We start from the raw sequence: 20,909 nt of genomic DNA on the forward strand, positions 1-20,909 counted from the left end.
AAAGGAACCTTGCCCACCCCACGGCTGGGGTTACCCTTAGAGCAACGTGGGAACCCAAACAAATGCCAGGCAGCAGTCCGAGTCCCCGAGGCTCCAGAGCCCCACATCCCGCACCGGAATGCCATCCCCTCGGTGCCGCTGTCTGCAGAGAACAGCTCAGCCACCTTCCCTCCAGCGTGGGGCAGCAAAGTGGCACGAGGGGCGTCCACAGAGCCCACGACCATCTCCTCAGGGAGGAACTCGAGGTTACCCGATGTGACCGGGGCCGATGTGCGCGGAGCGGCTGGCCTCACCTGTGCCCGGATCAGGGACTCGAAGCTGGGCTGGAAGTAGCCGAGCCGGCTGCCGTAAAACCGGGGCATCTCATCCAGGAGCTGCTTGTTCTTGGCTTCGAAGTCGTCCCGCACGGGCCGGAGCTCTTCTCGGGCCTGGGGAGCAAGAAGCTAGTGTCAGAGCTCTCGCTGCTGTCTTGGTCCTGGAGTCCCCAGGTGGAGGGGGGAGCTCACCACACACGACCACAACGCCCCGTCCATACCCTTCCCTTCCGCCCCTTGCACCCTTGCCACCCGACCCCGTACCTGGTGGAGCTTGGCCAGCACCGGCCCTGTCTTCTCCTTCTCCTCGTACTTCTCCACCTTGGCCTGCAGCCTGCGGTAGTCCTGCAAGGCCTGCTCCCGCCGCTTCACCGCCATGTTGAGGCTCGGGAAGACGCTGCCAAACCTGGGGGACACGGCGGGTAGGACACAGGCCTTTCTTGGCGGGGCGGCCTGGCAGCTCCTCTCTCTCAGAAACGTGAGCTGAGCACACCTGGACCACCCGCCTCCCTGACCCACGCCGCATGGCACAGACTTGCTAGGGGACAGCAGGGGTTGGGACACTCCTTGGGAGACACCTGTACAATAGCTTCGTTTTAAAAACTGGGAGAAACTGAGACCAGAGAGAAGACGTATGAGTTGCCCCAGGTCACAATTATGTAGAGACGTCCAGAAGAGAACTCAGGGATCCCAGTTCTGTCTGGGCCCTTCCCCATCCCCTACGGCGCCACCAGCAGGTGGCAGAACTGAAACGTCCCGGCCGAGGGCGCCTTTGCAACGCGAGAAAAGCAGAGATCCCATGGTTCTACCCTTGGAATGGCCAAACTGTCAACCAGATGTTCTAGGAAAATGACTCGAGGACGCCCTCCCACCGTGACTAGAAGGGACGACGACGGGAAGTCCTCAGAGTGCCCATCCTCAAACAGCAGCAGTACACGGCGGCATTTTGGGCACTCCAAGCAAAATCTTCATGGCTAGTGTCATCTTTAACTACAAGGGACGACGGTATCTTGAGATGGGCACAGGGCGGTTGTTCCTGTCGGCCCAGGCAGGGATGTTGCGTTCTCCTTGCCTACACAGGGCGGGATTTCTGGAAGCGGACAGACGACGGGGCAGCCTTCTGGAACGCTATGCCCTGAGCAGTGACACACTTTGGCCGCTGCTGCTGGAGGGCCTGGCCCTGGGCTCGGTGGCAGGAGGCATCCACCAGACAAGCCGGGAGCCTCGAGCCGGGCGAGACCAGCCACGCAGCTGCAGGAAAGTGACTCAGTGGTCACTTGGGGGCTGAGCAGCAGGATTGGCGACCCAGGACCAGAAGAGACGGTTCCTCGTGGAGTTTCTATGAGGAACCCAGAAAAGATGAAAGACAAGGGCAGGGGAAGTGCTGAGGCCAGGCTCCCTCGCAGGCACCTGCGCACTCTCGGGTCAACTCCAGGGAATTCCAACACCACACAACGCGTGACTTCCCAAATCTGCCTCTCGAGAGAACACGACCACGAATGTGGTCTTAAAAAGCTTCAACAAGCGTACGTGTGAGGTCACAGCAATGAACAGTTTTGCTAGAGAACATGAACCTGGCAAAACAGTAAATGCCCCAAACTACGCTGCAGACCCAGGGAACAGATGTGGATGACATCAAGGGCTTATCCCCAAGGGAGGCCAATACTAACGCCAATTCCTCTAATTAATGAGCATCCAACACGGGTCCTCTGCCTAACAAAATGCTAAAGAAGTGGGGAAACCACGGAAACGTCTCTGAATCCTCAGCCACAGGCCCTTAGACATAGCAATCACGCCGACATTTGATGGACAGATTTGCCAGGCAGGACAGGGCCTTCCTGATGCCGTGTACACCCAGAGCACAGACCTCACTGGCACTGTGCCTGCTAGAGGTGGGAACCAGACGCCAGCAGGACACAGCCATCCAAGCCACCCACCATGAGGCAGTGACACCGCTGGGAGGAGTGGGCTCACTGCTCTTGCCTAATGCAGTTGCTGTGATGGAGTCCCAGCTGCTAGGGGAGCCCCGCTGGCTTCCTGGGCAGCTGGGAGCCATGTGGCTTGAGGGAGCGGGGGCAGTGGGGCCTGAGAAGCTGCCACCTGCCTCTCCCTCCACCTCAGATGGCCAAGGGCCACCAGCAGCCACCCTGATCCTTTCATTAGAAGCCACCTGCTGCTTGGGTAGTCCCAGCACCCGGGCCTCTGCTGTCTACTTGCAGGCTGCCTGGAAAGTGCCGGTGGGACAGGGACAGAGCATGGATGAGAGACAGGCAGGCCTGGCCCACAATTGCATCACTCTGAGCTCAGACCCTCAGGAGAGAGCATCACAACGAGTGAGGCAAAGTGTGCATAGGAGCATTCCACGGGTGCAAGATGGGACCAGCAACATGCTTGTCATTCAAGAAGCCCTGACACTTGTGACCCAGCAGCATCTACACCGTGGCTCACGCTCATAGCCCTTTCCATGGTTGTCAACTGGGGCTTATTCCAGGGCCAGAGCCAGAAATGCTGGCTACACGGAGGGACCTGGGCAGTCTATGTGGGAAACGTGCAGACGGGAGGCCAAGGGAGGCGGGGACCCAGGGGTGAAGCGCTTTCCTGGGGGAGTGGGTCAGAGGCACTGTGTCCACAGGGGGCTGCTCCCAGCACAGCTCCTCCTGCCAGCCCTCTGCAACCAAGACCACCTGGCTCTGCGGGGGACAGACCCCACCATTCTGTTTGAGCATCTGCCCCTCCGGGAAGAGCATGTCTTCACCACGATCATTTCTGTCTCCCACGGCAGCTCCCCTCGGTCAAAGCCCGAGTACGTCACCACGTGGATGGCCGGGGGGTTCTCTGGGGGTAGGGACGGGTGTCATACCCCTTTACATTCAAGGGAGCACTAACACTGGTCTGGTGAGGGGCATAGCTTTCCCTGAGGTGGCTGCTGAACAAATGTGGACCAGAACTCTATCCCCTGGCCCCGGTACCACCCACCCCACTGAGGCCCCACGTCCCCATTCTGTACTTTTTAGCAATGGGACAGGCCTTGCCAGCCACATGGGGCAGGCGGTGGACGTACCACGGTGCCATGTGGGGAGCTGGTCTGACAATTGGCACCCGTGTGGAGCTTTCCTCCACCCTCAGGTCAGGGTCTGGGCGACAGCGGGGGAGGGCGCAGACAAGCGCAGGCTGACAAGCACAGCCAATTCGGCACTCTCCTTCCACAGACGAGGAAACGGACCCAAGAGCAGGGGGCAGGCTGGCACAGCCCACCCAGCGTGGCCCCGCTCCATGCCATTGCACCCCACTGGCAGCTGCCACACCTGGCCTGCTGTCTTGAGAAGGCCACATGGCTTCCACACTAGACCGTGTAAGCCCCTCGTGTTGCTCTATGCTTCTCCTCAAAGAAGGGGAGACAGGCTGGGCCCAGACCAGCACTCGCTGCAGTGCTATCCATGGTGACTGCCCACCTCGTGCCTGTCCTCAGGTTCCACACCAAACTCGCTCCCCAGGGAGCGTGGGGTGAGGGAGGCCGGCTGGGAGGTGGGCTGGCGCAGCCGGCCCTGCGGGGAATGCCTGCCATGCCTCAGCCCGTGCCCACACAGCCGGGATCTTCCGCCCACCAGGAAAGGGAAATTGAAAGCATCCCCATCCGACATGTGAACGCGGCCCAGGGACCAGGGGATTAGAGGCCGAGCCCCCTGGGGGGGGAGAGGCGGGGGCGGCAGGGTGGCCATGTGGCCACGATCTTCATCAGAGGACAGGAAAGCTGCAGTTTCCTGTTTCCGGTGCTGGGGTCCCTGGGAGCTTCTCTCCTGGCAAGAGGAAGCCCATGGGAGGCGGCAGCAGGCAGTGCGGTTTTACGTGGTTGGGGGAGATCACATGTCAGCTGTGAGGGTGCAAGGACAAGCCAGCCAGGCGGCCAGGCAGGCCCCCGGCTCAGGCAGAGGGCAGCAGATCCGTTGCGGAGATGGGGCCGCCCCCTCTGCCACGCCCCCACCTTCCTGGCAGGTGGTGGCCCACCAGGGTGGCGGGAGCAGCCGAGTTTCTCTGCATTTGGCTGCAGAAGCCAGGCATCAGATTTCAAGGCCACCTCACTGGTACTGAAATCAAGATGGGTGTCAGCCCCCCAGTTCTCTGAGCTGGTGTCCTCTGCCTTGCTCTGCGTACCTGTGGCCGCCCCAGTGACTGGCTGTCCCCAGGACCCCTGCAACCCTGGCACAGAAGAATCCTCTGTGGGCACGGCCCGCGTTCCCTCCCGCTCAGCCCTGAACCGTCTGTTCTGGATCCCAGAACAGAAAGCCACAAGCCTCAGAGCTCCTGCACCGGCTCTCCACGTGACCCTGTGACGTGGGGCTGAGGCGTGACTCGCAAACACGGGGTGGTGGGTGCCCCACCCTAGGGGGCCAGGCCAGGTGGGGAGGAGAAATCTCTTTCCTCACAGCCACACGGAGCTCTGCAAGCCTGGCTGAGAAAGTCGCCAGGGTTAGCAGGGCTTTGTCCTCATCCCACACCTTGGGCCTGGGCAGGGAGAGATGGCACCAACCGCCAAACACCAGGGGCCGGAGTATCACACCGCTCTTCATCCTGCTCCGGGCCCCGAGCCAGGCCTGATGGTCATTAAGCAAAGGCTTGTTACCAGGCCAGGGACCACCGCGGAAGAGGGAATACGGTGCAGCTGCCGGCGGGGCCTTTCTAGGTCGGCGCCTGCCTGGGAGAGGCCGGGAAGAAGATGAAGCGATTGCAGAGCTTCAAGGCAAGGCTGCGGCCTGCTCTCCCCACCCCGGGGACTCGGGGAATAGCCCGTCTGATCGCTGCCCAGGGCCTGCCTGACGGGAGATGTGCTTTGCAGCAGCATTCCTGACCCCCACCGGTCACGAGCTAGGGGACCTTCCCAGGCAGCACCAGGCCACCGAGCCCCTCCCCGATGCAGCCACCCCCACATTTCCAAAACCGGGCACTGCTGGCAGCTGCACTCCCAATCCAGCAGAGAGAGATGAAAGGCCTTGCTCAGGTCCACCGAGGGCTGGCCAAGATCTCTGCTCGCTCAACTTGGCAAGCCCGGCCCCGCCGCCCTCTTGGGAGTGAGGGAAAGACGGTAAAACGGCCACCGGAGCAGTGGGAGAAATGGGAAGTTCCCTGCTGTCACCAAGCCTGTCTGGGCCATCTCAGGTACTCCAGAGCTACCAGGAGCATCAGCCCTTAGGCCACGGATGGCAGAGCTGCTGTCCCCACTGAGTTTCCTGTCATTCCCAGGGGAATAAGGGGACTGGCCGCTAGCAGTGCTGCTCAGTCCCCAGGTGGCAGCTCCGCCTTTCCTATAAGTGCCCTGAGGCCTGAGGTTCTGGGATGACCTTTACTTACTTTTTTAAGGGTTCAATCACAGTCTTCTGGATCTGGTTCACCTGTTGAAAGAAAGACCCAGTGACATTAAACCTGGAGGGGGGAGCAAGTCAGACTCTCCCTAAAAAGGGGGCTCCAAGTTTCTCAGAAGACAGCGAGCTGTCAGGGGTCCCCCCAAGACCCTAGGTAGGACGGGAATGGGAAGACAGGCAAGGCAGGCCACCCCTAACTGCAGCTAGAGTGAAGCAGAGATGACAGCCAGGAAGCCTGGAGGGTGACAGGAGCTCTGTCCTTGTCCTGCCAGCACTGTCTGCCTTGTCATTGTGTGGGGCAGGTGGGCAGCAACGGAAGGCTCAGGGCTCTGGGTGAGCAGAGCTGCCTAGAGTCTCCCTCAGGCCTCACCGCGAGTGACGTGACTCAGGGGATCATCAGGGAACAGGGTACACTGAAGCGGAGCCATCTAGAAAGAGCTGGGCATGGGCTTGTGGCCTGCATCCCAGGGCTGAGTGTGCCCGGGAAGCAGACTGAGCCCGCTAAGGCCACAACCAGACACAGGCTGAGAGAGAGGAGAGGAGGTGGTGTTTGGCCACCAGAGACCAACATCTAGTCACCTTCTCCTGATTGAAGGCGTCCATCCGCTTCATGGCCGTGTCCAGAGCTGTCACCATGTTCAAAAAGTCCTGGTCTTGCTCACAGAGGGGATTGGAGAGCAAGTCCAAGGAGATCTTTACAGCAGACTTGGACATGGCTGCAAAAAGGCAGAACTCAGTGACCAGATGAAGGGGCGGGTTCATTGTCTTTTCCTCAGGACCCGGTGCCCCTACAGCCCAGGGGCTGCACCCCAGCGACCTCTTCCCATGGCCCTGAACATCAAAATGACAAAGTGCCACCAAGCCATGAGATACTGATCCCTGTTGTTTACTGTTCATTCCTGATCACCTAACACTGCTCTGGGGAATGCTTATGAACCAAACTCTGGGTTATAATAGGATCACCTGGGTTGGAAGCTATAAAAACACATATTTCTGACCCCATAGATTCTAATTCAATAAATCTGGAACCCAAGAATATGCATTTAAAAAAGTATCTCCAGGTGGTTTGGATGTGAAGCTTTCAGGGACAAAGTTTCAGTACTCTAGCTTACACTACTCAGTACGAAAGTGTGGCGTCCCAAACAGTAAATAGTTAAGGCTTTGTGGGCTATGTGGTTTCTGTTGCAACTACTTATCTCTGCCTTGTACTGTGAGAACAGCCACAGAAAACACATAAAGAACAGGGTGGCTATTTCAATAAAACTTTATTGACAAAACCAGGTCAGATCTGGCCTGCAGCTGTAGCTTGCCAACTCTGGGTTCCAGTGACATCCCATAGGAAGACATCCAATGGAAAATGTGTTTTTCCCCTAGGCTCATCCAGACACACTTTGACACTGTTGTAGACAGCCCTGGGCCAACATGGCCCTTCTCCGGGGCCTCTTTCTGTCCCCCTAGAGTTTTGTTTGTAAATAATGGGGCCCTGAAAACTTATACAGGACCAAGAGCTCCAAAGCTGCCTAAAGGTCTCCATCCTGCCTCTGCCAAGGTTTGCAAGCACGGTCTCATTTAGGGCTCCAGTAACCCAGCAGACATTTGGGGAAATGTACTTTGGTTCTATCTTACAGATGAGGCCAGAGAGGCTCAGCAGGGTTTGCACTGCCTCCGAGGTCAAAAAGCTGAGTGCCAAGCCTGGCCCAGACCCATGGGACCTGCTTCCCTGTCCACTGTTCTCCTTGTGATCCAGCCTGGAGGAAAGGGCCTACAGGTCTCTGACAGGGTGTCCACTTACATTTGTGAAGGTCCTCTCTCGTACCATGTCCCCATGGCTATGACCAGCGCCCCCACACCCCCTCTTGGAGTGTTTCTACTCCCTGCTGGACAGATGGGGGGGGGCTGGAAGTCTCAGGCAGCTCAGAGGCAAGATGGAGACCTTTTGGCAGCTTTGGAGCTCTTGGTCCCCATTATTTGCAAACAAAATTCTAGAGGAGCAGAAGAGGCCCTAGAGAAGGGCCACGCTGGCCCAGGGCTATCTGCACCAGTTTCAGAGCGTGTCTGGCTGAGTCTCAGGGAAGAAGACACACTTGTGAATGCATTTCTTACTATTTGTATGTGACTGAATTGAAGATGTTATCAATTGTATAATAAGACACACCATTACTCTATAAACTGCTGAGAGAGAAAAACATGCTGCCAATCAGACTAGGACACACCTCAAGCGTTATGGTAACTTTGCTTTGAGAGATTTTAAATGTGAAAAAGTGTCTTAGAATCAATGACGTAAGGCCTGCCTCCCAGTTCGTTACAGATGTGACCTTCCCTCGCCACTCCACAGGAGGACACCTGGCCCCAGCCCTGCCTCTCCTCTGTGACGCAGGAGAAACAGAAGCCCAGAGGGGCCCCGTCTCCCTGGCCCCCTCCACTGCCAGCAAAACGTCTGAGTGGTCGACTCGCCTGCCCCGAGCCCCATCCTGGGGTTTCTCTCGCAGCTGGGAGAGTGCCGCCGTTCACCCAGCAAAAGGGCAAAATGTGGGAGAAGGCTGGAAATGTAAACTTTCCAGAAATGTTGAAGCAATGGAGGAAAAAACACTTATAAAATTCTGTGAAGAGACTTTGTAGGTTTAGGAACAAACATTATGTGTAACTTGATTTGATTATGAAACAATCACAGACAGCATAATTAAAAGATAACAAAAACCTGTATAAAATTGGAAACGTTTCAGAAAAATGTCATCTATTTTTTTTTTTTTTCATATTGAAGAAAACCACCCCAAAAAAGTCAAAGGACAGGGGAGATGACTTCCTTCCCACTTCCCCTTTTCTTCCCTAACTCCCTTCATGGTTGCTGGAACCACAGGAAGTCAAGGACTTGTGTCTGTTCAAGCCACCAGCCCCTGGGCAGACCCGCCCTCACGTCAGGTGTGCAGAGCAGAGCTGGGGCCAGTGACGTCAAGAGTACCAGGCCTCCATGCTCCTGCGAACCAGTGGTCCACTGTGCCTCATTCTGCCCTGCAGGGACTGGGGCAGGGTCAGCCTGGCACAACATGGGAGGCTGGGGGCTTTGCACCTTGGAGAAAGCGAGGGTCTTCGACACCACCTGTGTCTTTGGAGTCTGGAATGTAAGATCCAAAGACCCAACAGAGACTGATCACTCTGAAAATGATATGATTTTCTGAAAAAACAATAATCTTTTGTAGAACAATAGCTGGGAATTTTAGATCTTGTCCAGGGAGCTCGGGAGATTCCAAGATCAGGAAAGGTATCATTGGATGCCTCTCTGCTGTCTGGACCAGAGGTTCTCAAAGTGGGCCCCGCTGCCCCAGCCACACCTGGGAACTCACTGGAGACACATTTTCAGGCCTTGCCCAGCCTGAAGCATCAGAGTTGGGCTGAGGCCCGAGGTGTGCCTTGTCACAAGCCCCCCAGTGACTGGGACGCCCCCACTGTGTGAGAGTCTAGCGTGGCTGCCAGGCTCCGGCCTGGCAACCAGCCAGGACACGGTCCTTGCAGACAAGCTTTCTCTGCCCATGTCCGCTTCTGACAGCGGCCAGGAATCCAGCCCCCAGGGTCCCCCACTTAACCCTGGTTTCTCTGCTGGCAAACTAAGCTTTCCACAGCCACACACACCAGGTCACAGACCCCTGATGCTCTACTTGGTTCCAAAGCGACTGGCTCTGAACACAACACACCTTCACTTCCTCTATGCTCTGACAGCGCAGCCTGGAGGAGCAGGAAGGGACTAAAAGGTCACAGTGGCTCCTGACCGGACAGGCAGTGGGGAACGAGAAAGAAAAACGCAGCCTGAGTAACTCAGACCTGAAATAACTACAAAGCAAACAATAACAAACTCCCTAATCCGGCCTTTGGCTTGTGACACACATAGCTTGGAGAGGCCAGGGGCCAGGAGCGAGGAGCAGGTCATGTTCAGACCAGCCCACATCCTCGGGGTTAGTGCCGGCACAAATGATCTATGCCACAAAGGGGATGGCAGTCCCCACACAGGCAGGCAGCTCCCACCTGCACCTCGGTGGTGGCCACTACTCCCAGGGAAGGACCATTTTCCTTTCCTTATCAGCCCGTTGCAGGAAGGTGTGTATTAAATTATATTTAAGTCAAGGCCTTGTGGGAGGAGCTCAGGAGTTCTCCATCACTCCCAGCTGCTGGCTGCCGGCTCCCTGGGACACGACCCATGTCCCTTACTCCAGGGCTGCTTTAGTCTCTGGGCTCCTGGGCCCAGCTCCCTCTCATTTTACACAAGAGCTCTTCAGCCAAGACACGTCCCCAAGGCCACTGGCTGCCTCCTGGCAGCTGCCAGCTCCTACCTACCACAGACTCTTCAGTGCCCTTTGTAACGACAGAATGACCTGCCCTATTTCTGGTCCCACACTTTAACCCACCCTCTTGCTTAAACACATCAGCTTTAGTCCCTGTCACCACTGGAAAACCAGTCCCACCAGGCCAGGGACACATTTCTACAGGGAATGTGCTGCCTTTGCTCTCTGGGCAGCCTGAGCTGGTGCCTAGACTCGGAGGAAAGGGAGGCATCTGTGACCAGAAGCTCTTGCTGGCGGTGGCACTGGGGCTCCGTGGGAAGAGGATCTGCTCAGTGAGGAGTGACCTCACGCTGCTTCTCAGGGACTCTGGTTGGGCTTCCTCTGAGTGGTGGCTGCAGAGTCAGCCCTAAGAGGGGCTGAGGGAGGAGGGTGCCCACCTATGCCCCAGCCTGCCCAAGCCGGTCACGAGGCAGAGCGCCACCTACCCAGGTCGGCGTCGGTGCTCTTCTTCATGTCTTTCTGCAGCCTCCGGGTCTGCTCTTCCAGCCTGCAAGGCAGGGACCGGCCTCACTGGCTGCTTCGGGCCCTTCCTCCCCCTCTCCCTGCAGTAGGCCTGAGTGGCTAGGGATGCTGCCCGGGAGAAGCAGGGGCCCTCCCCCACAGGGACTTTCCCGCTGACTGAAGTGCCACTACACACTCTGCATGAGGCCACGCACCCAAAGGCTACGAGTTAAGGACTCTCACGCGGCCACCTGCTGGGGACAGCAGGGGCTGGCAGCCTGGTGAAGTTGCTGCCCTTGGCCCCCAGGGTGCGAACGGGCAACACTGCAGCCCATGAAGAGTGGCGAGCAGAGGAGGCCTCGGGAGGGGACACCCCGCATGCAGGAGGCTCCTGCCTGTCCCACCTCCCGCTTCCTCCTCCTGGGGTTTGACACTCACTGCTGGAGTTTTCCATACTCCCTCTCAAAGTCTCTCTCCACCTGCAAGAAAGAGATAACTCAATCACCGGAGCAATGACAACACGATGGAAAATGTCTCCCGGCCTCCTGCCGCCCTGTCCACACCCTCCCCTGGTTCACACAAGCACCGGCAGATCATTAACGACACAGGATCCCTGCGCTCCCAAATTAATGAGCTGTTTGACTTAGGGAGAAAGACACCCCTCCCAGATGGGCCGGCCAGGCAGGCGGCAGCAGGCTGTGGCTCTGTTCTGCCACCTCGGAGCGGAGCGAGGCCCTAAGTGGTGCGCCCTCTTCTCTCCCTGCCCTGGGGGCAGCCAAGGTGCTCCCAGTGTGACCAAATCCCACCCGGGGGGGCAGGGGCAGCAGGGCACATAGGAAGAGGGCTGTCGCTGCCACTTGCTGGCTGTGAGACCAGACCAGGTCACCTCCCCTCTCGGCCTGGCTTTCCTCGCAGGGCCCACCTGTCAGCCACAGGAGAGATGGTGCTCACCGCCCTGTGAGCAGGGAGGTACCAAACACAAACGCTGTCACTGCTCACTCGGGTGAGGCTCTCTACGTTTGTGACTCGTGGGCAAACTCTCCGGCGCCAGCAACGCTGAACCTGAGCGGGCGTGAGCCCTGAGCCAGCACTGCCACTCGAGGGGAAGATGAGTAAAGTCCAGCATTTTCTCTAGTGCCCGAACTTCCCTACCTACAAACTGGAGTGTCAACAACGGCCTCTCGAGGGGCTGGGATGTGGAGTAAATGACATCTGAGAGGCTAACAGAGGAGACTAGGATCCAGCAAGAGCTCATCTTAAGAAAAATATTCCAGATTCAATCCCACCAAAGCACATATTCTTGATAAAAGTTTAAAGTGTTACCCACCCCAGGGGATTTGCGCTTTGCAGGAATCCAAGTCTTAGCTAGAGGAAGAGGAGGCTGGTATGGCTGCGGGGGAGACTTGCTTTGGTGCAAATGAGCCCTGCCTGGGTCCTTCAGAGCCTGCACTTCGGTCTGGTCCTCTCCCCGGCAGGACCACGGAGGATGGGCAGAGACAGTAAGATGTGGACTCTGATACTCACTGTGGAGCCCTAAAACCTAACACTTCAGAGCCTCACTTTCTTTCCTAGTAAAATGGGATAATTTCATTTAGTCATTCCCCGTGTAAACTTGAAATGGCTTACAAGGAAATGGGGATAATGTCAACCTTCGTGGCTTATCTGAGGATTAAAGCAGGAGTACACACAGAACACACAGCAAGGCACCCGGCCATGACTACACTCACCAACTGTTCGATTCCTCATTCCTCTCCTGCTCACGGAGGTGCTGGGAGGACCAGAGTAGTACAGACCTGCAGCTGGCCTATAAACCCTTTCTTCCTTTTTTACTTCAATTGTAGAGATGGGGTCTCGCTATGTTGCCCAGGCTGGTCTCAAAGTCCTGGCCTAAGTGATCCTCCCCCTCAGCCTCCCAAAGTGCCAGGATTACAGGTGTGAGCCAGTATGCCTGGCCGGGGCTGTAACCCCTTTAGCAGAGAGGAGGGGCAGCCCAAGCACACAGGAAACTGGCAGCTGGGAAACCCTGATTTTGGCTGAGCCTGGGGTGCTGTGCCTAAGTACCGCAATAGTGCACTAACTCCCTCCTTCACTGGACACAGCTCCTCTCACCTCGTGAGACAAGACAGCCGAGTAGTGTCTTTACATATTAAAAGTATTTATTTCTAGAAAGATGAAACTAAAACGAAGCATTTCTTGGCCAGAATCAAGCTCTCCCAGAGGTGCAGAGCACATAGTAGGTGCCCTCGGGGAGGGGAGGCGCTAGCGTTTGCAGAGCCCCAGAGCGGCAGCCCGCGGCTCCCTGTCCTGGAGTCTGCAATCCCCACCGTATGCTGATGTGTGTGGGATGTCAGGAACACCTGGTCTCCCTGGCTGGGGACTGCTTGGGCTTGCACAGGGAGGGACTTCAGGTTTCCAACTCGGTCAGATTGGAACATTCTGGTTGATGAGAAACTCGAGGTCTCACTGTGGAAGCATGTCAGCAGTGGCAGCGCCATTCTTCTATTTTACTTGCTGCTGCGTAAGGCAATGTGACAACCTAAGAGGAGTTTATGAACCTTTCACCTCCCGTTTCCAGCAGCCAGCATGGCTTCTATGACCCACTGGCCAGAGAGCTCTCTCCTCCTAGGGAACATTGCCAGAATTTCAGCCCCAGATGATGGCTCAGGGACTAAAGGGACACACTGGAGTCTCATTCTGAGGTATATGCATTCTGAGGAAAAGAGCCAAATGGAAAAGATCTGAGTATCTCTGAGTGCTTGATGCCTTTGCCAGAAAGACAGCTGGAGCCCAGTCAGCAATGCAAGTTCAACACACGTGCACGGACCGCCAGGGACCAGGACGGCCAGGGGCCAGGCCGGCGAGGTCAGCGCAGGGAGAACAAGTGCTGACGACCACCCTTGGCTGAGCCCTGCATTTATTCTCTGAGGCAGGGCTGTTCACTGCTCTATCCACAGCGCCTGGTCAGGCCCTGCCATGGAGCAGGAACTCTGTATTCGTTAAATGAATCAACAGGCTGAGTCCCCCCACAAACTCACACTCACAGGGAAGGGAAGGGCTGGGGCTCCAATCCTAGGACGGGGTGTGACTGATCAGAGCCTGGACGTTCAGGATTCCGGGAAGCCCCTCCTTCACGGACACTCTGGGTGGAAAGCGGCTGCCTTTGCCTATGCCCTGACATGATTAAGGACAATCAATGAGGCCAAGGGCCCCGTCACTTGGCACATGGACGTCCTTCTCAAGTGGAAAGGTTGTGTGGCCAGACTCTTTTTGGCCCTGACTTCACAGAGCACCTACCCAGCTAGGAAGGTGCTTTCTGTGTGCACGAGACCCAGGGTAACCCTTGCTTCAGAGGGGCGTGGTGAGCAAAGTTTCAAAGAGCTCTTCCAGCCTCCCAGGTTACACAGCGAGGTGCAGCTGCTTCTCTCCACACAGAGATGCTCCCCCACTTTATGGGACCTGGGGAGCGAGAGGGGACTAGGCAGAGGTTAGGATCGGGAGGGGAGAGCTTTTGTTCTTTCGGCTCAGTTCTGATGGTCAGCCCCTGCTGAGAACACGCCATGCCAGCCAAAGCCTCCGCGATAATGGAATTTGCGTACCTGGGCACAGGGGAACAGGGAGGGCACAGACACAATGCTTTCTTTGTGTCTGACTGTGGGTGCCTTGAGCCAAAAACCTCCTGAAACTCCCTGAAGATAACATGAGCATTTCTTCCCATGACAGGGGTGCCACAACTTCCAATAACCCGGGAGCCACATCTGCTCCACTCCCCGAAAGTGCCTGGGCAAGAACAACAGCGTGCGTCATCGCTGTTCAGGGGCAGCTGCCAGAGATGCTGAGACAACTGCATAGCCCGGGCCTGTTCTGGGGGCCGGGAGGGAGTGGTAGGTGGAGAATGAGACTGAAGAGGCAGGGTCTCACTACATTTGCTCTAGTGCCTTCTGGGGAGTGGGGGTCTGCGCCAAGGGAGCAAGTCACTTTACTCTGAGCTTTGATTCCCTGCGAGAGACCAAAGGCCCAGCCTGCAATGTCATTGTACTGGGGAACTGAGCTGCTTGGGACAGTTTATAAAGAGAGTCAAATCAACTAGCTTTCTATAAGGTACTTAGTATCTACTGAGGGATTATGTGCCAGACACTGTGTTGAGTGCCATCCACATCTGCAACACAGGCACCATCGTCATCTTCATTTTACAAATCAGAAAATGAAGTCTCCAAGAAGCGGATGGGATGGGAATCCAGGCTGCCAGCCTCCCAGCCTTGGCTTCTTAACTGCTACCCGATAGCCAGTCTGTCTGGGGGAGCTGATGTCATAAATTAGGGGGCCAGGATTTCCTCTCAAATGAGACAGAGGCAAGGAAGGGAAGAGAGAGGCCACGCTGCATCTGTCCTTCCCTTTGCAGTCCTTGCCATTCCTCACATTAAAGGACCCAAAGATTTTTCCATCAACAAACTCTGGCAAAGCAGCTAGAAAGTGCATTCTAGCCTATACTTTTCCATGGAGAACAAAAGGCCATTTCTATAAGGGTTGGGGTGTTGGGAGGGCTTTTTGCTTATTTGCTTGTTTTTTTGCAGTGAGTGGTGGGAATAAAAGACCCTTCTCGAAACCATTTCTCTTGCAGATCTGCCATGGATTAAACTCTGGAGACCCAGAGCCACACCTTCCCACTTCCTGTAGCCGGCCAGACCCAACACTCGCACGCCCAGATTCTTTGGGCTTCAGCTGAGAGCCTCCACAGATGGTCGGCCGCTGCATGGGAGGTAAGTGCCCACGACCTGCCTCTGCAGGAAGTAGGGAGGGCTCTTTTAACTCGGGCCCATTTCCTTTCAAGTGACCTAACTTTGGAGTTCCCAAAGATGGAGACATTGGTCAGGTGCGTGCTGAACTTCCCGCCAAACAGAAGCAATATCTTTCCTGCAGTTCTGAGAGCTGAGCCAAGCGGGGAAGAAGTAAGACGAGGAGAACCGTCAGGGGCTGGTATGACAGAGACAAGGACCTCCACTGCATGGACTCTCTAGAGTTGTCACATAAGAGGTTCTACAGTCATGGTCCCCCATCTGAAAACCAAGAGACTCACTCAGCTATGTGGGGGAGGGTCCTGTACTAGACCTCTCAAATCCTGGGAGGTTGTCACGGCCAGAGGCAGCAAAAAGCAATGGAAAGAGTACTGACCATAGACTCAAACCTGAGTTTTGTTTTTTTGTTTGTTTGTTTTTTGGTTTTTTTTGAGACAAAGTCTTGCTCTGTCACACTGGCTAGTGTGCAGTGGCATCATCATAGTTCACTACAACCTCAAACTCCTGGCCTCAAGCAATCCTCCTGCCTCAGCCTCCCAGAGTGCTAGGATTATGGGCATGAGCCATCGCGCTGAGCCTTAAACCTGAGTTCTAACTCCAGCTCTGCCAGTACAGGGCTTTTAGAACTGTAGAAAGTCACTGCAACCCTTTCTAGGAGCTTGTTGTCCTCATCAGGAGGGTGGACCAGATGACCTCTAACTTTCTAAGAGTCTATGATTCTCTTCCTCTCCCATCCTGGAGATAAAATAGGGATAAAAACCGAGGGCTCAAAAGGGAGGTGGCGGGATTCAGTCATCCTCTCCTGCTGAGGGACTCTGGATCACCACCAAGAACGCATCTGGAGTGGAGAGAAATGCACCCAGGCCACCTGGAAAAGCTTCCTGGTCTTTTCCGCAGTTGAGGTACCAGAAGTAAAGGCCTGGGGTGTGTCTTTGGTGGGGGTCTCTGTTTCAGGGGTCCTCTTAGGAAAGGTATAGACTGCTCAGAAGCAGTGCCTTCCTCCCACCTCTGCAACCTACCTCTTCTACATGCCCAGAGACGGGGAAGGGACCAGGCTGACCTCAGGGGGAAAAGGACCCTTGGAGAGGAGGCCCCTCCAAACCCCGTTCTACACGAGGACATAGATCTCCACGAGTGGGAATAAGGCCCAGGTTGTGTTGCTGTCTTCCCAGCCGCAAGATGTGTTGAGTCAAAGCTCTGGTGCTGTGCAAAGGCCACGTGACATAGAGCTGAATCTCAGAGCAAAACAATTGGGGTACTCACTGTTTTGGGAACAATCTGTTTCTTGGGCTGCGTAATCTTAAAAGGAATCCTATAAGAGAAAGAGACAAAGAAGGATATTGTGAGAAATGGGGAGGGATGTGGCTGAAAAAGTCAACATGGTATAGGCCACTTTTCCTCCAGGAGGGTGAGGAAGAGTGGCGGTGGCTCGATCTTGAACTTGGACCCCCTGCCTTGGCAGGCATAGGAACATCAGCACCCTGGCTTGATTCTAGGAGAGGGAACCTGCCATCAACAGCGTCACACACAGGTTCCTGGGCACCACCTTCTGCCCCTGAGCACCTCTCCTACAACAGCCTGTCCTTTAAATACCCTGAAAAGGTACGGGCAGGAAAGGGGAGACACCCTGCAAATCACAATCATTATAAACCTGTGTCTTGAGGGGCTGCAAAGTCAGAAATTACAGCCTCATGGTAATAGCTATCATCTTTGAAAACATGCCTTTATAAAAACAGCACAAAAATCACTTATAGTCTATATTAGGAGTTTCACGACTTCCCTGTAGAGGGACAAACTGGATCTGCAGAGCTTCTTGGGAGGATGGAGGTCGGGGAGAGATGACAAATTATAGGGACATTAATGACTGGTTGGGCTGGGCTATTCCCTGGGAAAACTGACAAAATCTAAATGTGGCTAACTTGCAGAAGAATCTGAAATGCAGCCTGAGTCTGCCTTGAACTTGCTCTGAAGCCCTGCACCTCAGACTCCCCACTTTGAAATGGAAGACAGGCAGGCACAACAGAAGGGAAACCACTGAGCAGGCTGCCCTCTGGCAGGTGACAACTGCACTAGGACTTCACTTACTACTCTCTAAAGTGAGTGCATTAAACTAAGTAATTCAGAAACTTCCTCAAGGCATTGAATATGCTCAAGTTATCCGATTCTGAGAAGAGCTGTGGCCAGGCCAGACAGCCAACAGAGCACCTCCCAGCAGCTCCAGAAAGGGCAGGCTCCCCGGGCCCAAGCAGGAAGAGTCAAGAAGCCCTGGGATCGGCTGGGGAAAGGTGCTCATTCAGCCACTCTCACTTCTCTCTTTTCCTTTCAGCTAAGCCAGCAGAAGCTCTTCAATTCAAACTGCCCGCTTCCATACTGCACCCGATCCACTTCCCTCCACGCCCGCCTGAACCTGCTTTCATTTGGCCCACACTGACCAATACTGTCGCTAAACCCAACGGTATAATTAACCACCGATAATAACCCCAGACAACGATCCGGTTGAGGGGATGGGCCAGCCTGAGTCACAGTGGTTTATATTTAATTTCTGGAGGACATCCTGTTTATTGTTAACGCAGTCCCATAATTTGGGAGTGTTAACCCTTTGGGGGCTGGCCGATTCATGTACCTTCTACAAATAAATAATCCCTGGGTATATGATTGCCAGAGGGGAATGAGGTAAGGTATGGAACTGAAAAGGAAAGAAAAAGTGAAATTGCTATTTCCCTTTCTCAGACCTAAAGAGGAAAGGTTCAAGGGGAAACAAGTCCTCTCCCCAAGCCCCGGGTTAGTCTGCCCACAATCAGGTATTGGAGCTGACACATAAAATGGTTTGGGACAGTGAACAATTGTCCTCGAGGACCGTTTTGGAGACAGTGCAAATGAGGTCCTGGTGGCATTGCAAAAACACTGCTCGTGCTCCGTGGGAAGATGCTGCAGTGGAAAAGCTCTAGACCAGATCTCAGAAAACCTGGTCTCTGCCTCTGACTAGTTTTGTGATTTAAACAAATCACAATCTCTGGAGCCCAGTTTCTTAAACTGTGAAACAAAAGAGTTAGACTACATGGTCCCTTCTGCTCGTCTAAAATGGGAATTCTAAACTGATCTCCATTCCAAGAATATGGGGAGTAGGATGAGAATTCTATGTGGTCTTCAAAATGCTTCTTGGAGTCTAGTACCGCAGACTCGGGACTGAGAGATTAGGAACTTACATTCCATTATTTGTGGTGCCACAGCCTCTCTCTAAAGCTTAATTTAGAATCACGGTATTTTTAGAACTGTAAGTTACCATAGAAATTTTTTTGCCAGTTCAACCCTCTCATTTTGTAGACGAGGAAGCAGACCTGGGGAGGTTCAGTGACTTGCCCAGGGTCGTTCTGCTGGTTCACAAGAGGACTTAGGAACAAACAGCCCCCCTGGCTGACGGCCCAGTTTCCTCTCTACTACTCACAGCTCAACGCTCTTTTCACATGAGCTTGTTATATATATTTGATCGAAATACCTAGTTTTACAGTACTGTGGAATTAGAAGGGCCCCACCATTCTTTAAAAGACTGGAAATTTAACAGGAGCGCGCTGATGCAGAACTGGGTGCTCTGGCACAAATGAGAGGTCACGTTACTATGCAGACCGAACCAGGTCTCTCTTTGTATTTCTATCACAGTTCCTGCCAATCACACATAACTTTATCATACTATTCTGACGATTTTTCATCTCACCTGCTCAAAAGCCCGCTCTTCCTACTACAACACCACCTTTTTAAAAATAAGCTTTTTAAAGTTAGATTTTTGTGAAGGAAGTATATAATTTCCACGTCCCCCACACTTGGTTTCTCCTTCTGATATTAGCACATTTGTCACAATTAACCAATATTGATCTATTCAAGACTATATTCAGACTTCCTTAGATTTCCCTAGTGTCCTTCTTTCAGCTCCAAGATCCCATCCTGGTTACATTTAGCTGCTATGTTCCCTTAGGGCTCCTCTAGGCTATGATAGTTTCTCAAACTCTCTTTGTTTTTGGTGACCTTGACAGTTTTAAGGAGTGCTGGGTAGGCATTTTCTAGAATGCCCCCCAACTGGAATTTGCCTAATGTTTTTCTCCTGCCTAGACTGGAGTTATGGGTTTTGGGGAGGAAGATGACAGAGCTAAAGAACCATTGTCTTCCATGAAATCGACATGACTTATCCTTGTTGCCAGGGACCCTGATCATAGGCTGGAGCAGTCTGTCCCAGCTTCTTCCATTATAATGTTGCTACCCCTCACCCCTTTCCCTATTGTACTCTTTGGGAGAAAGCCACTATGCAGAGCCCTAATTATTATGTATTCAATCATTTATCAGTATAGATGCATAGATATTCACCTTGCATCGTGGGTTATGACCTAATACTAATTGCTCAAACTGTTCTAGCTTTGGCCACTGACAGCTTTTTCAGTTGGCTCCTACGTCCTTTTGACATATCCATGTGTGTGTGTGTGTGTGTGTGTGTGTGTGTGTGTGTGTGTGTTGTCTAGCACTTCCTTTCTGGTACTATAAGATGCTCCAGGCTCAGCTTGTCCATTTCCTGCCCCAGTCCTAGAATCCATGGAGGAATTCAGCATTCAACAAGCCTCTATGATATGGTCTCATCTCCTTTTAATCTTCTTTCCCATTCACCCAATACAACTACCCTGATTCAGCCAAGTGGATGTTAATTCCCCAAATCTAGACTCCTTAACAATTTCCTATCCCAAACTGGGATGTGTTTGAATGCATGTCATCAGGACAACTTGGACTACCCATACGGCATTCCCACCCACGTGGAATGTCTTCTCTCCCCCTGGCCTAAGCAAAGCTGTTCTCAAGTCTAAAACCTCACTTACCTTCTTCTAAAACATCTAAGACTTATTTGGCATTTAAAAATACTTTACAGTTAATTACAGTTTATCCCCTTAAAAAGTAAAATATGCTCATCAGAAAAAATAACTTTTTAAAAAGTTATAAAAGTAAGAACATGCTATCAGGGAAAACTTGAGAAATATAGAAAAGGAAAAAGAGAGAGGGAGGAAGGGAGGGAGAAAAAAAGGGGAAACCCACTCCCCTATCCATGCCTCGTATCTAATAGATGACCAGGTTAATGTTTTGGCGTTGTTAATTATATTTTTAAAATCTGCAGAAAGACAAACAACTGAAGCAAACATGCCAAATGTTAGTAGTGGTTAATTCTGGGTGGTGAGAATATGATTACTGTTTTCTTCTTTGCACTTTCCATATTTTCTCAAATAAACCAAAAAAAACTTTTTTCTTCTTGACTACAAAAATAGCACCTGATCAGTGTTAGAAACTTGGAAGACATGGAAAAACACAAAGGGCAAAACATAAACACACAAAAAAAAATCCCAAAGGAAAAAATAAACAATAATATCCTGAATCACAGTGTGTGTGTGTATCTTAATATTTACATAGCTTCTAAAAGGCAATATATATCATGAATTTATTTACTTATTTATTCATTCATTTTTTAGAGATAGAGTCTTGCTCTGTCACCCAGGCTGTAGTGCAGTGGCATGATCATAGCTCACTGTAACCTCCAACTCCTGGGCTCAAGCAATCCTCCTGCTTCAGCTTCCTGAGTAGCTAGGACCACAGGCATGCACCACTATGACTGGCTGATTATTTTTAATTTTTTGTAGAGAC

General features: G+C 53.4%; 1 protein-coding gene across 1 annotated transcript in view; it reads right to left on the reverse strand.

Annotated features, from left to right (window-relative positions):
- BIN3 (bridging integrator 3) overlaps positions 1-20,909 on the reverse strand; it is a 41,950-nt gene that overhangs the window by 2,861 nt on the left and 18,180 nt on the right. Inside the window, exons 2-8 of the mRNA XM_012739322.3 lie at positions 16,503-16,551; positions 10,885-10,925; positions 10,431-10,492; positions 6,251-6,387; positions 5,661-5,701; positions 579-720; positions 294-428 (exon numbers count right to left, since the gene is read on the reverse strand). Of these exons, the coding sequence (XP_012594776.1) occupies positions 294-428; positions 579-720; positions 5,661-5,701; positions 6,251-6,387; positions 10,431-10,492; positions 10,885-10,925; positions 16,503-16,551 (607 nt within the window). The remainder of the gene's footprint in view (positions 1-293; positions 429-578; positions 721-5,660; positions 5,702-6,250; positions 6,388-10,430; positions 10,493-10,884; positions 10,926-16,502; positions 16,552-20,909) is intronic.

The sequence above is a fragment of the Microcebus murinus genome, chromosome 24 (assembly GCF_040939455.1).
Source record: "Microcebus murinus isolate Inina chromosome 24, M.murinus_Inina_mat1.0, whole genome shotgun sequence".
In the NCBI taxonomy this organism is placed as follows: Eukaryota; Metazoa; Chordata; class Mammalia; order Primates; family Cheirogaleidae; genus Microcebus; species Microcebus murinus.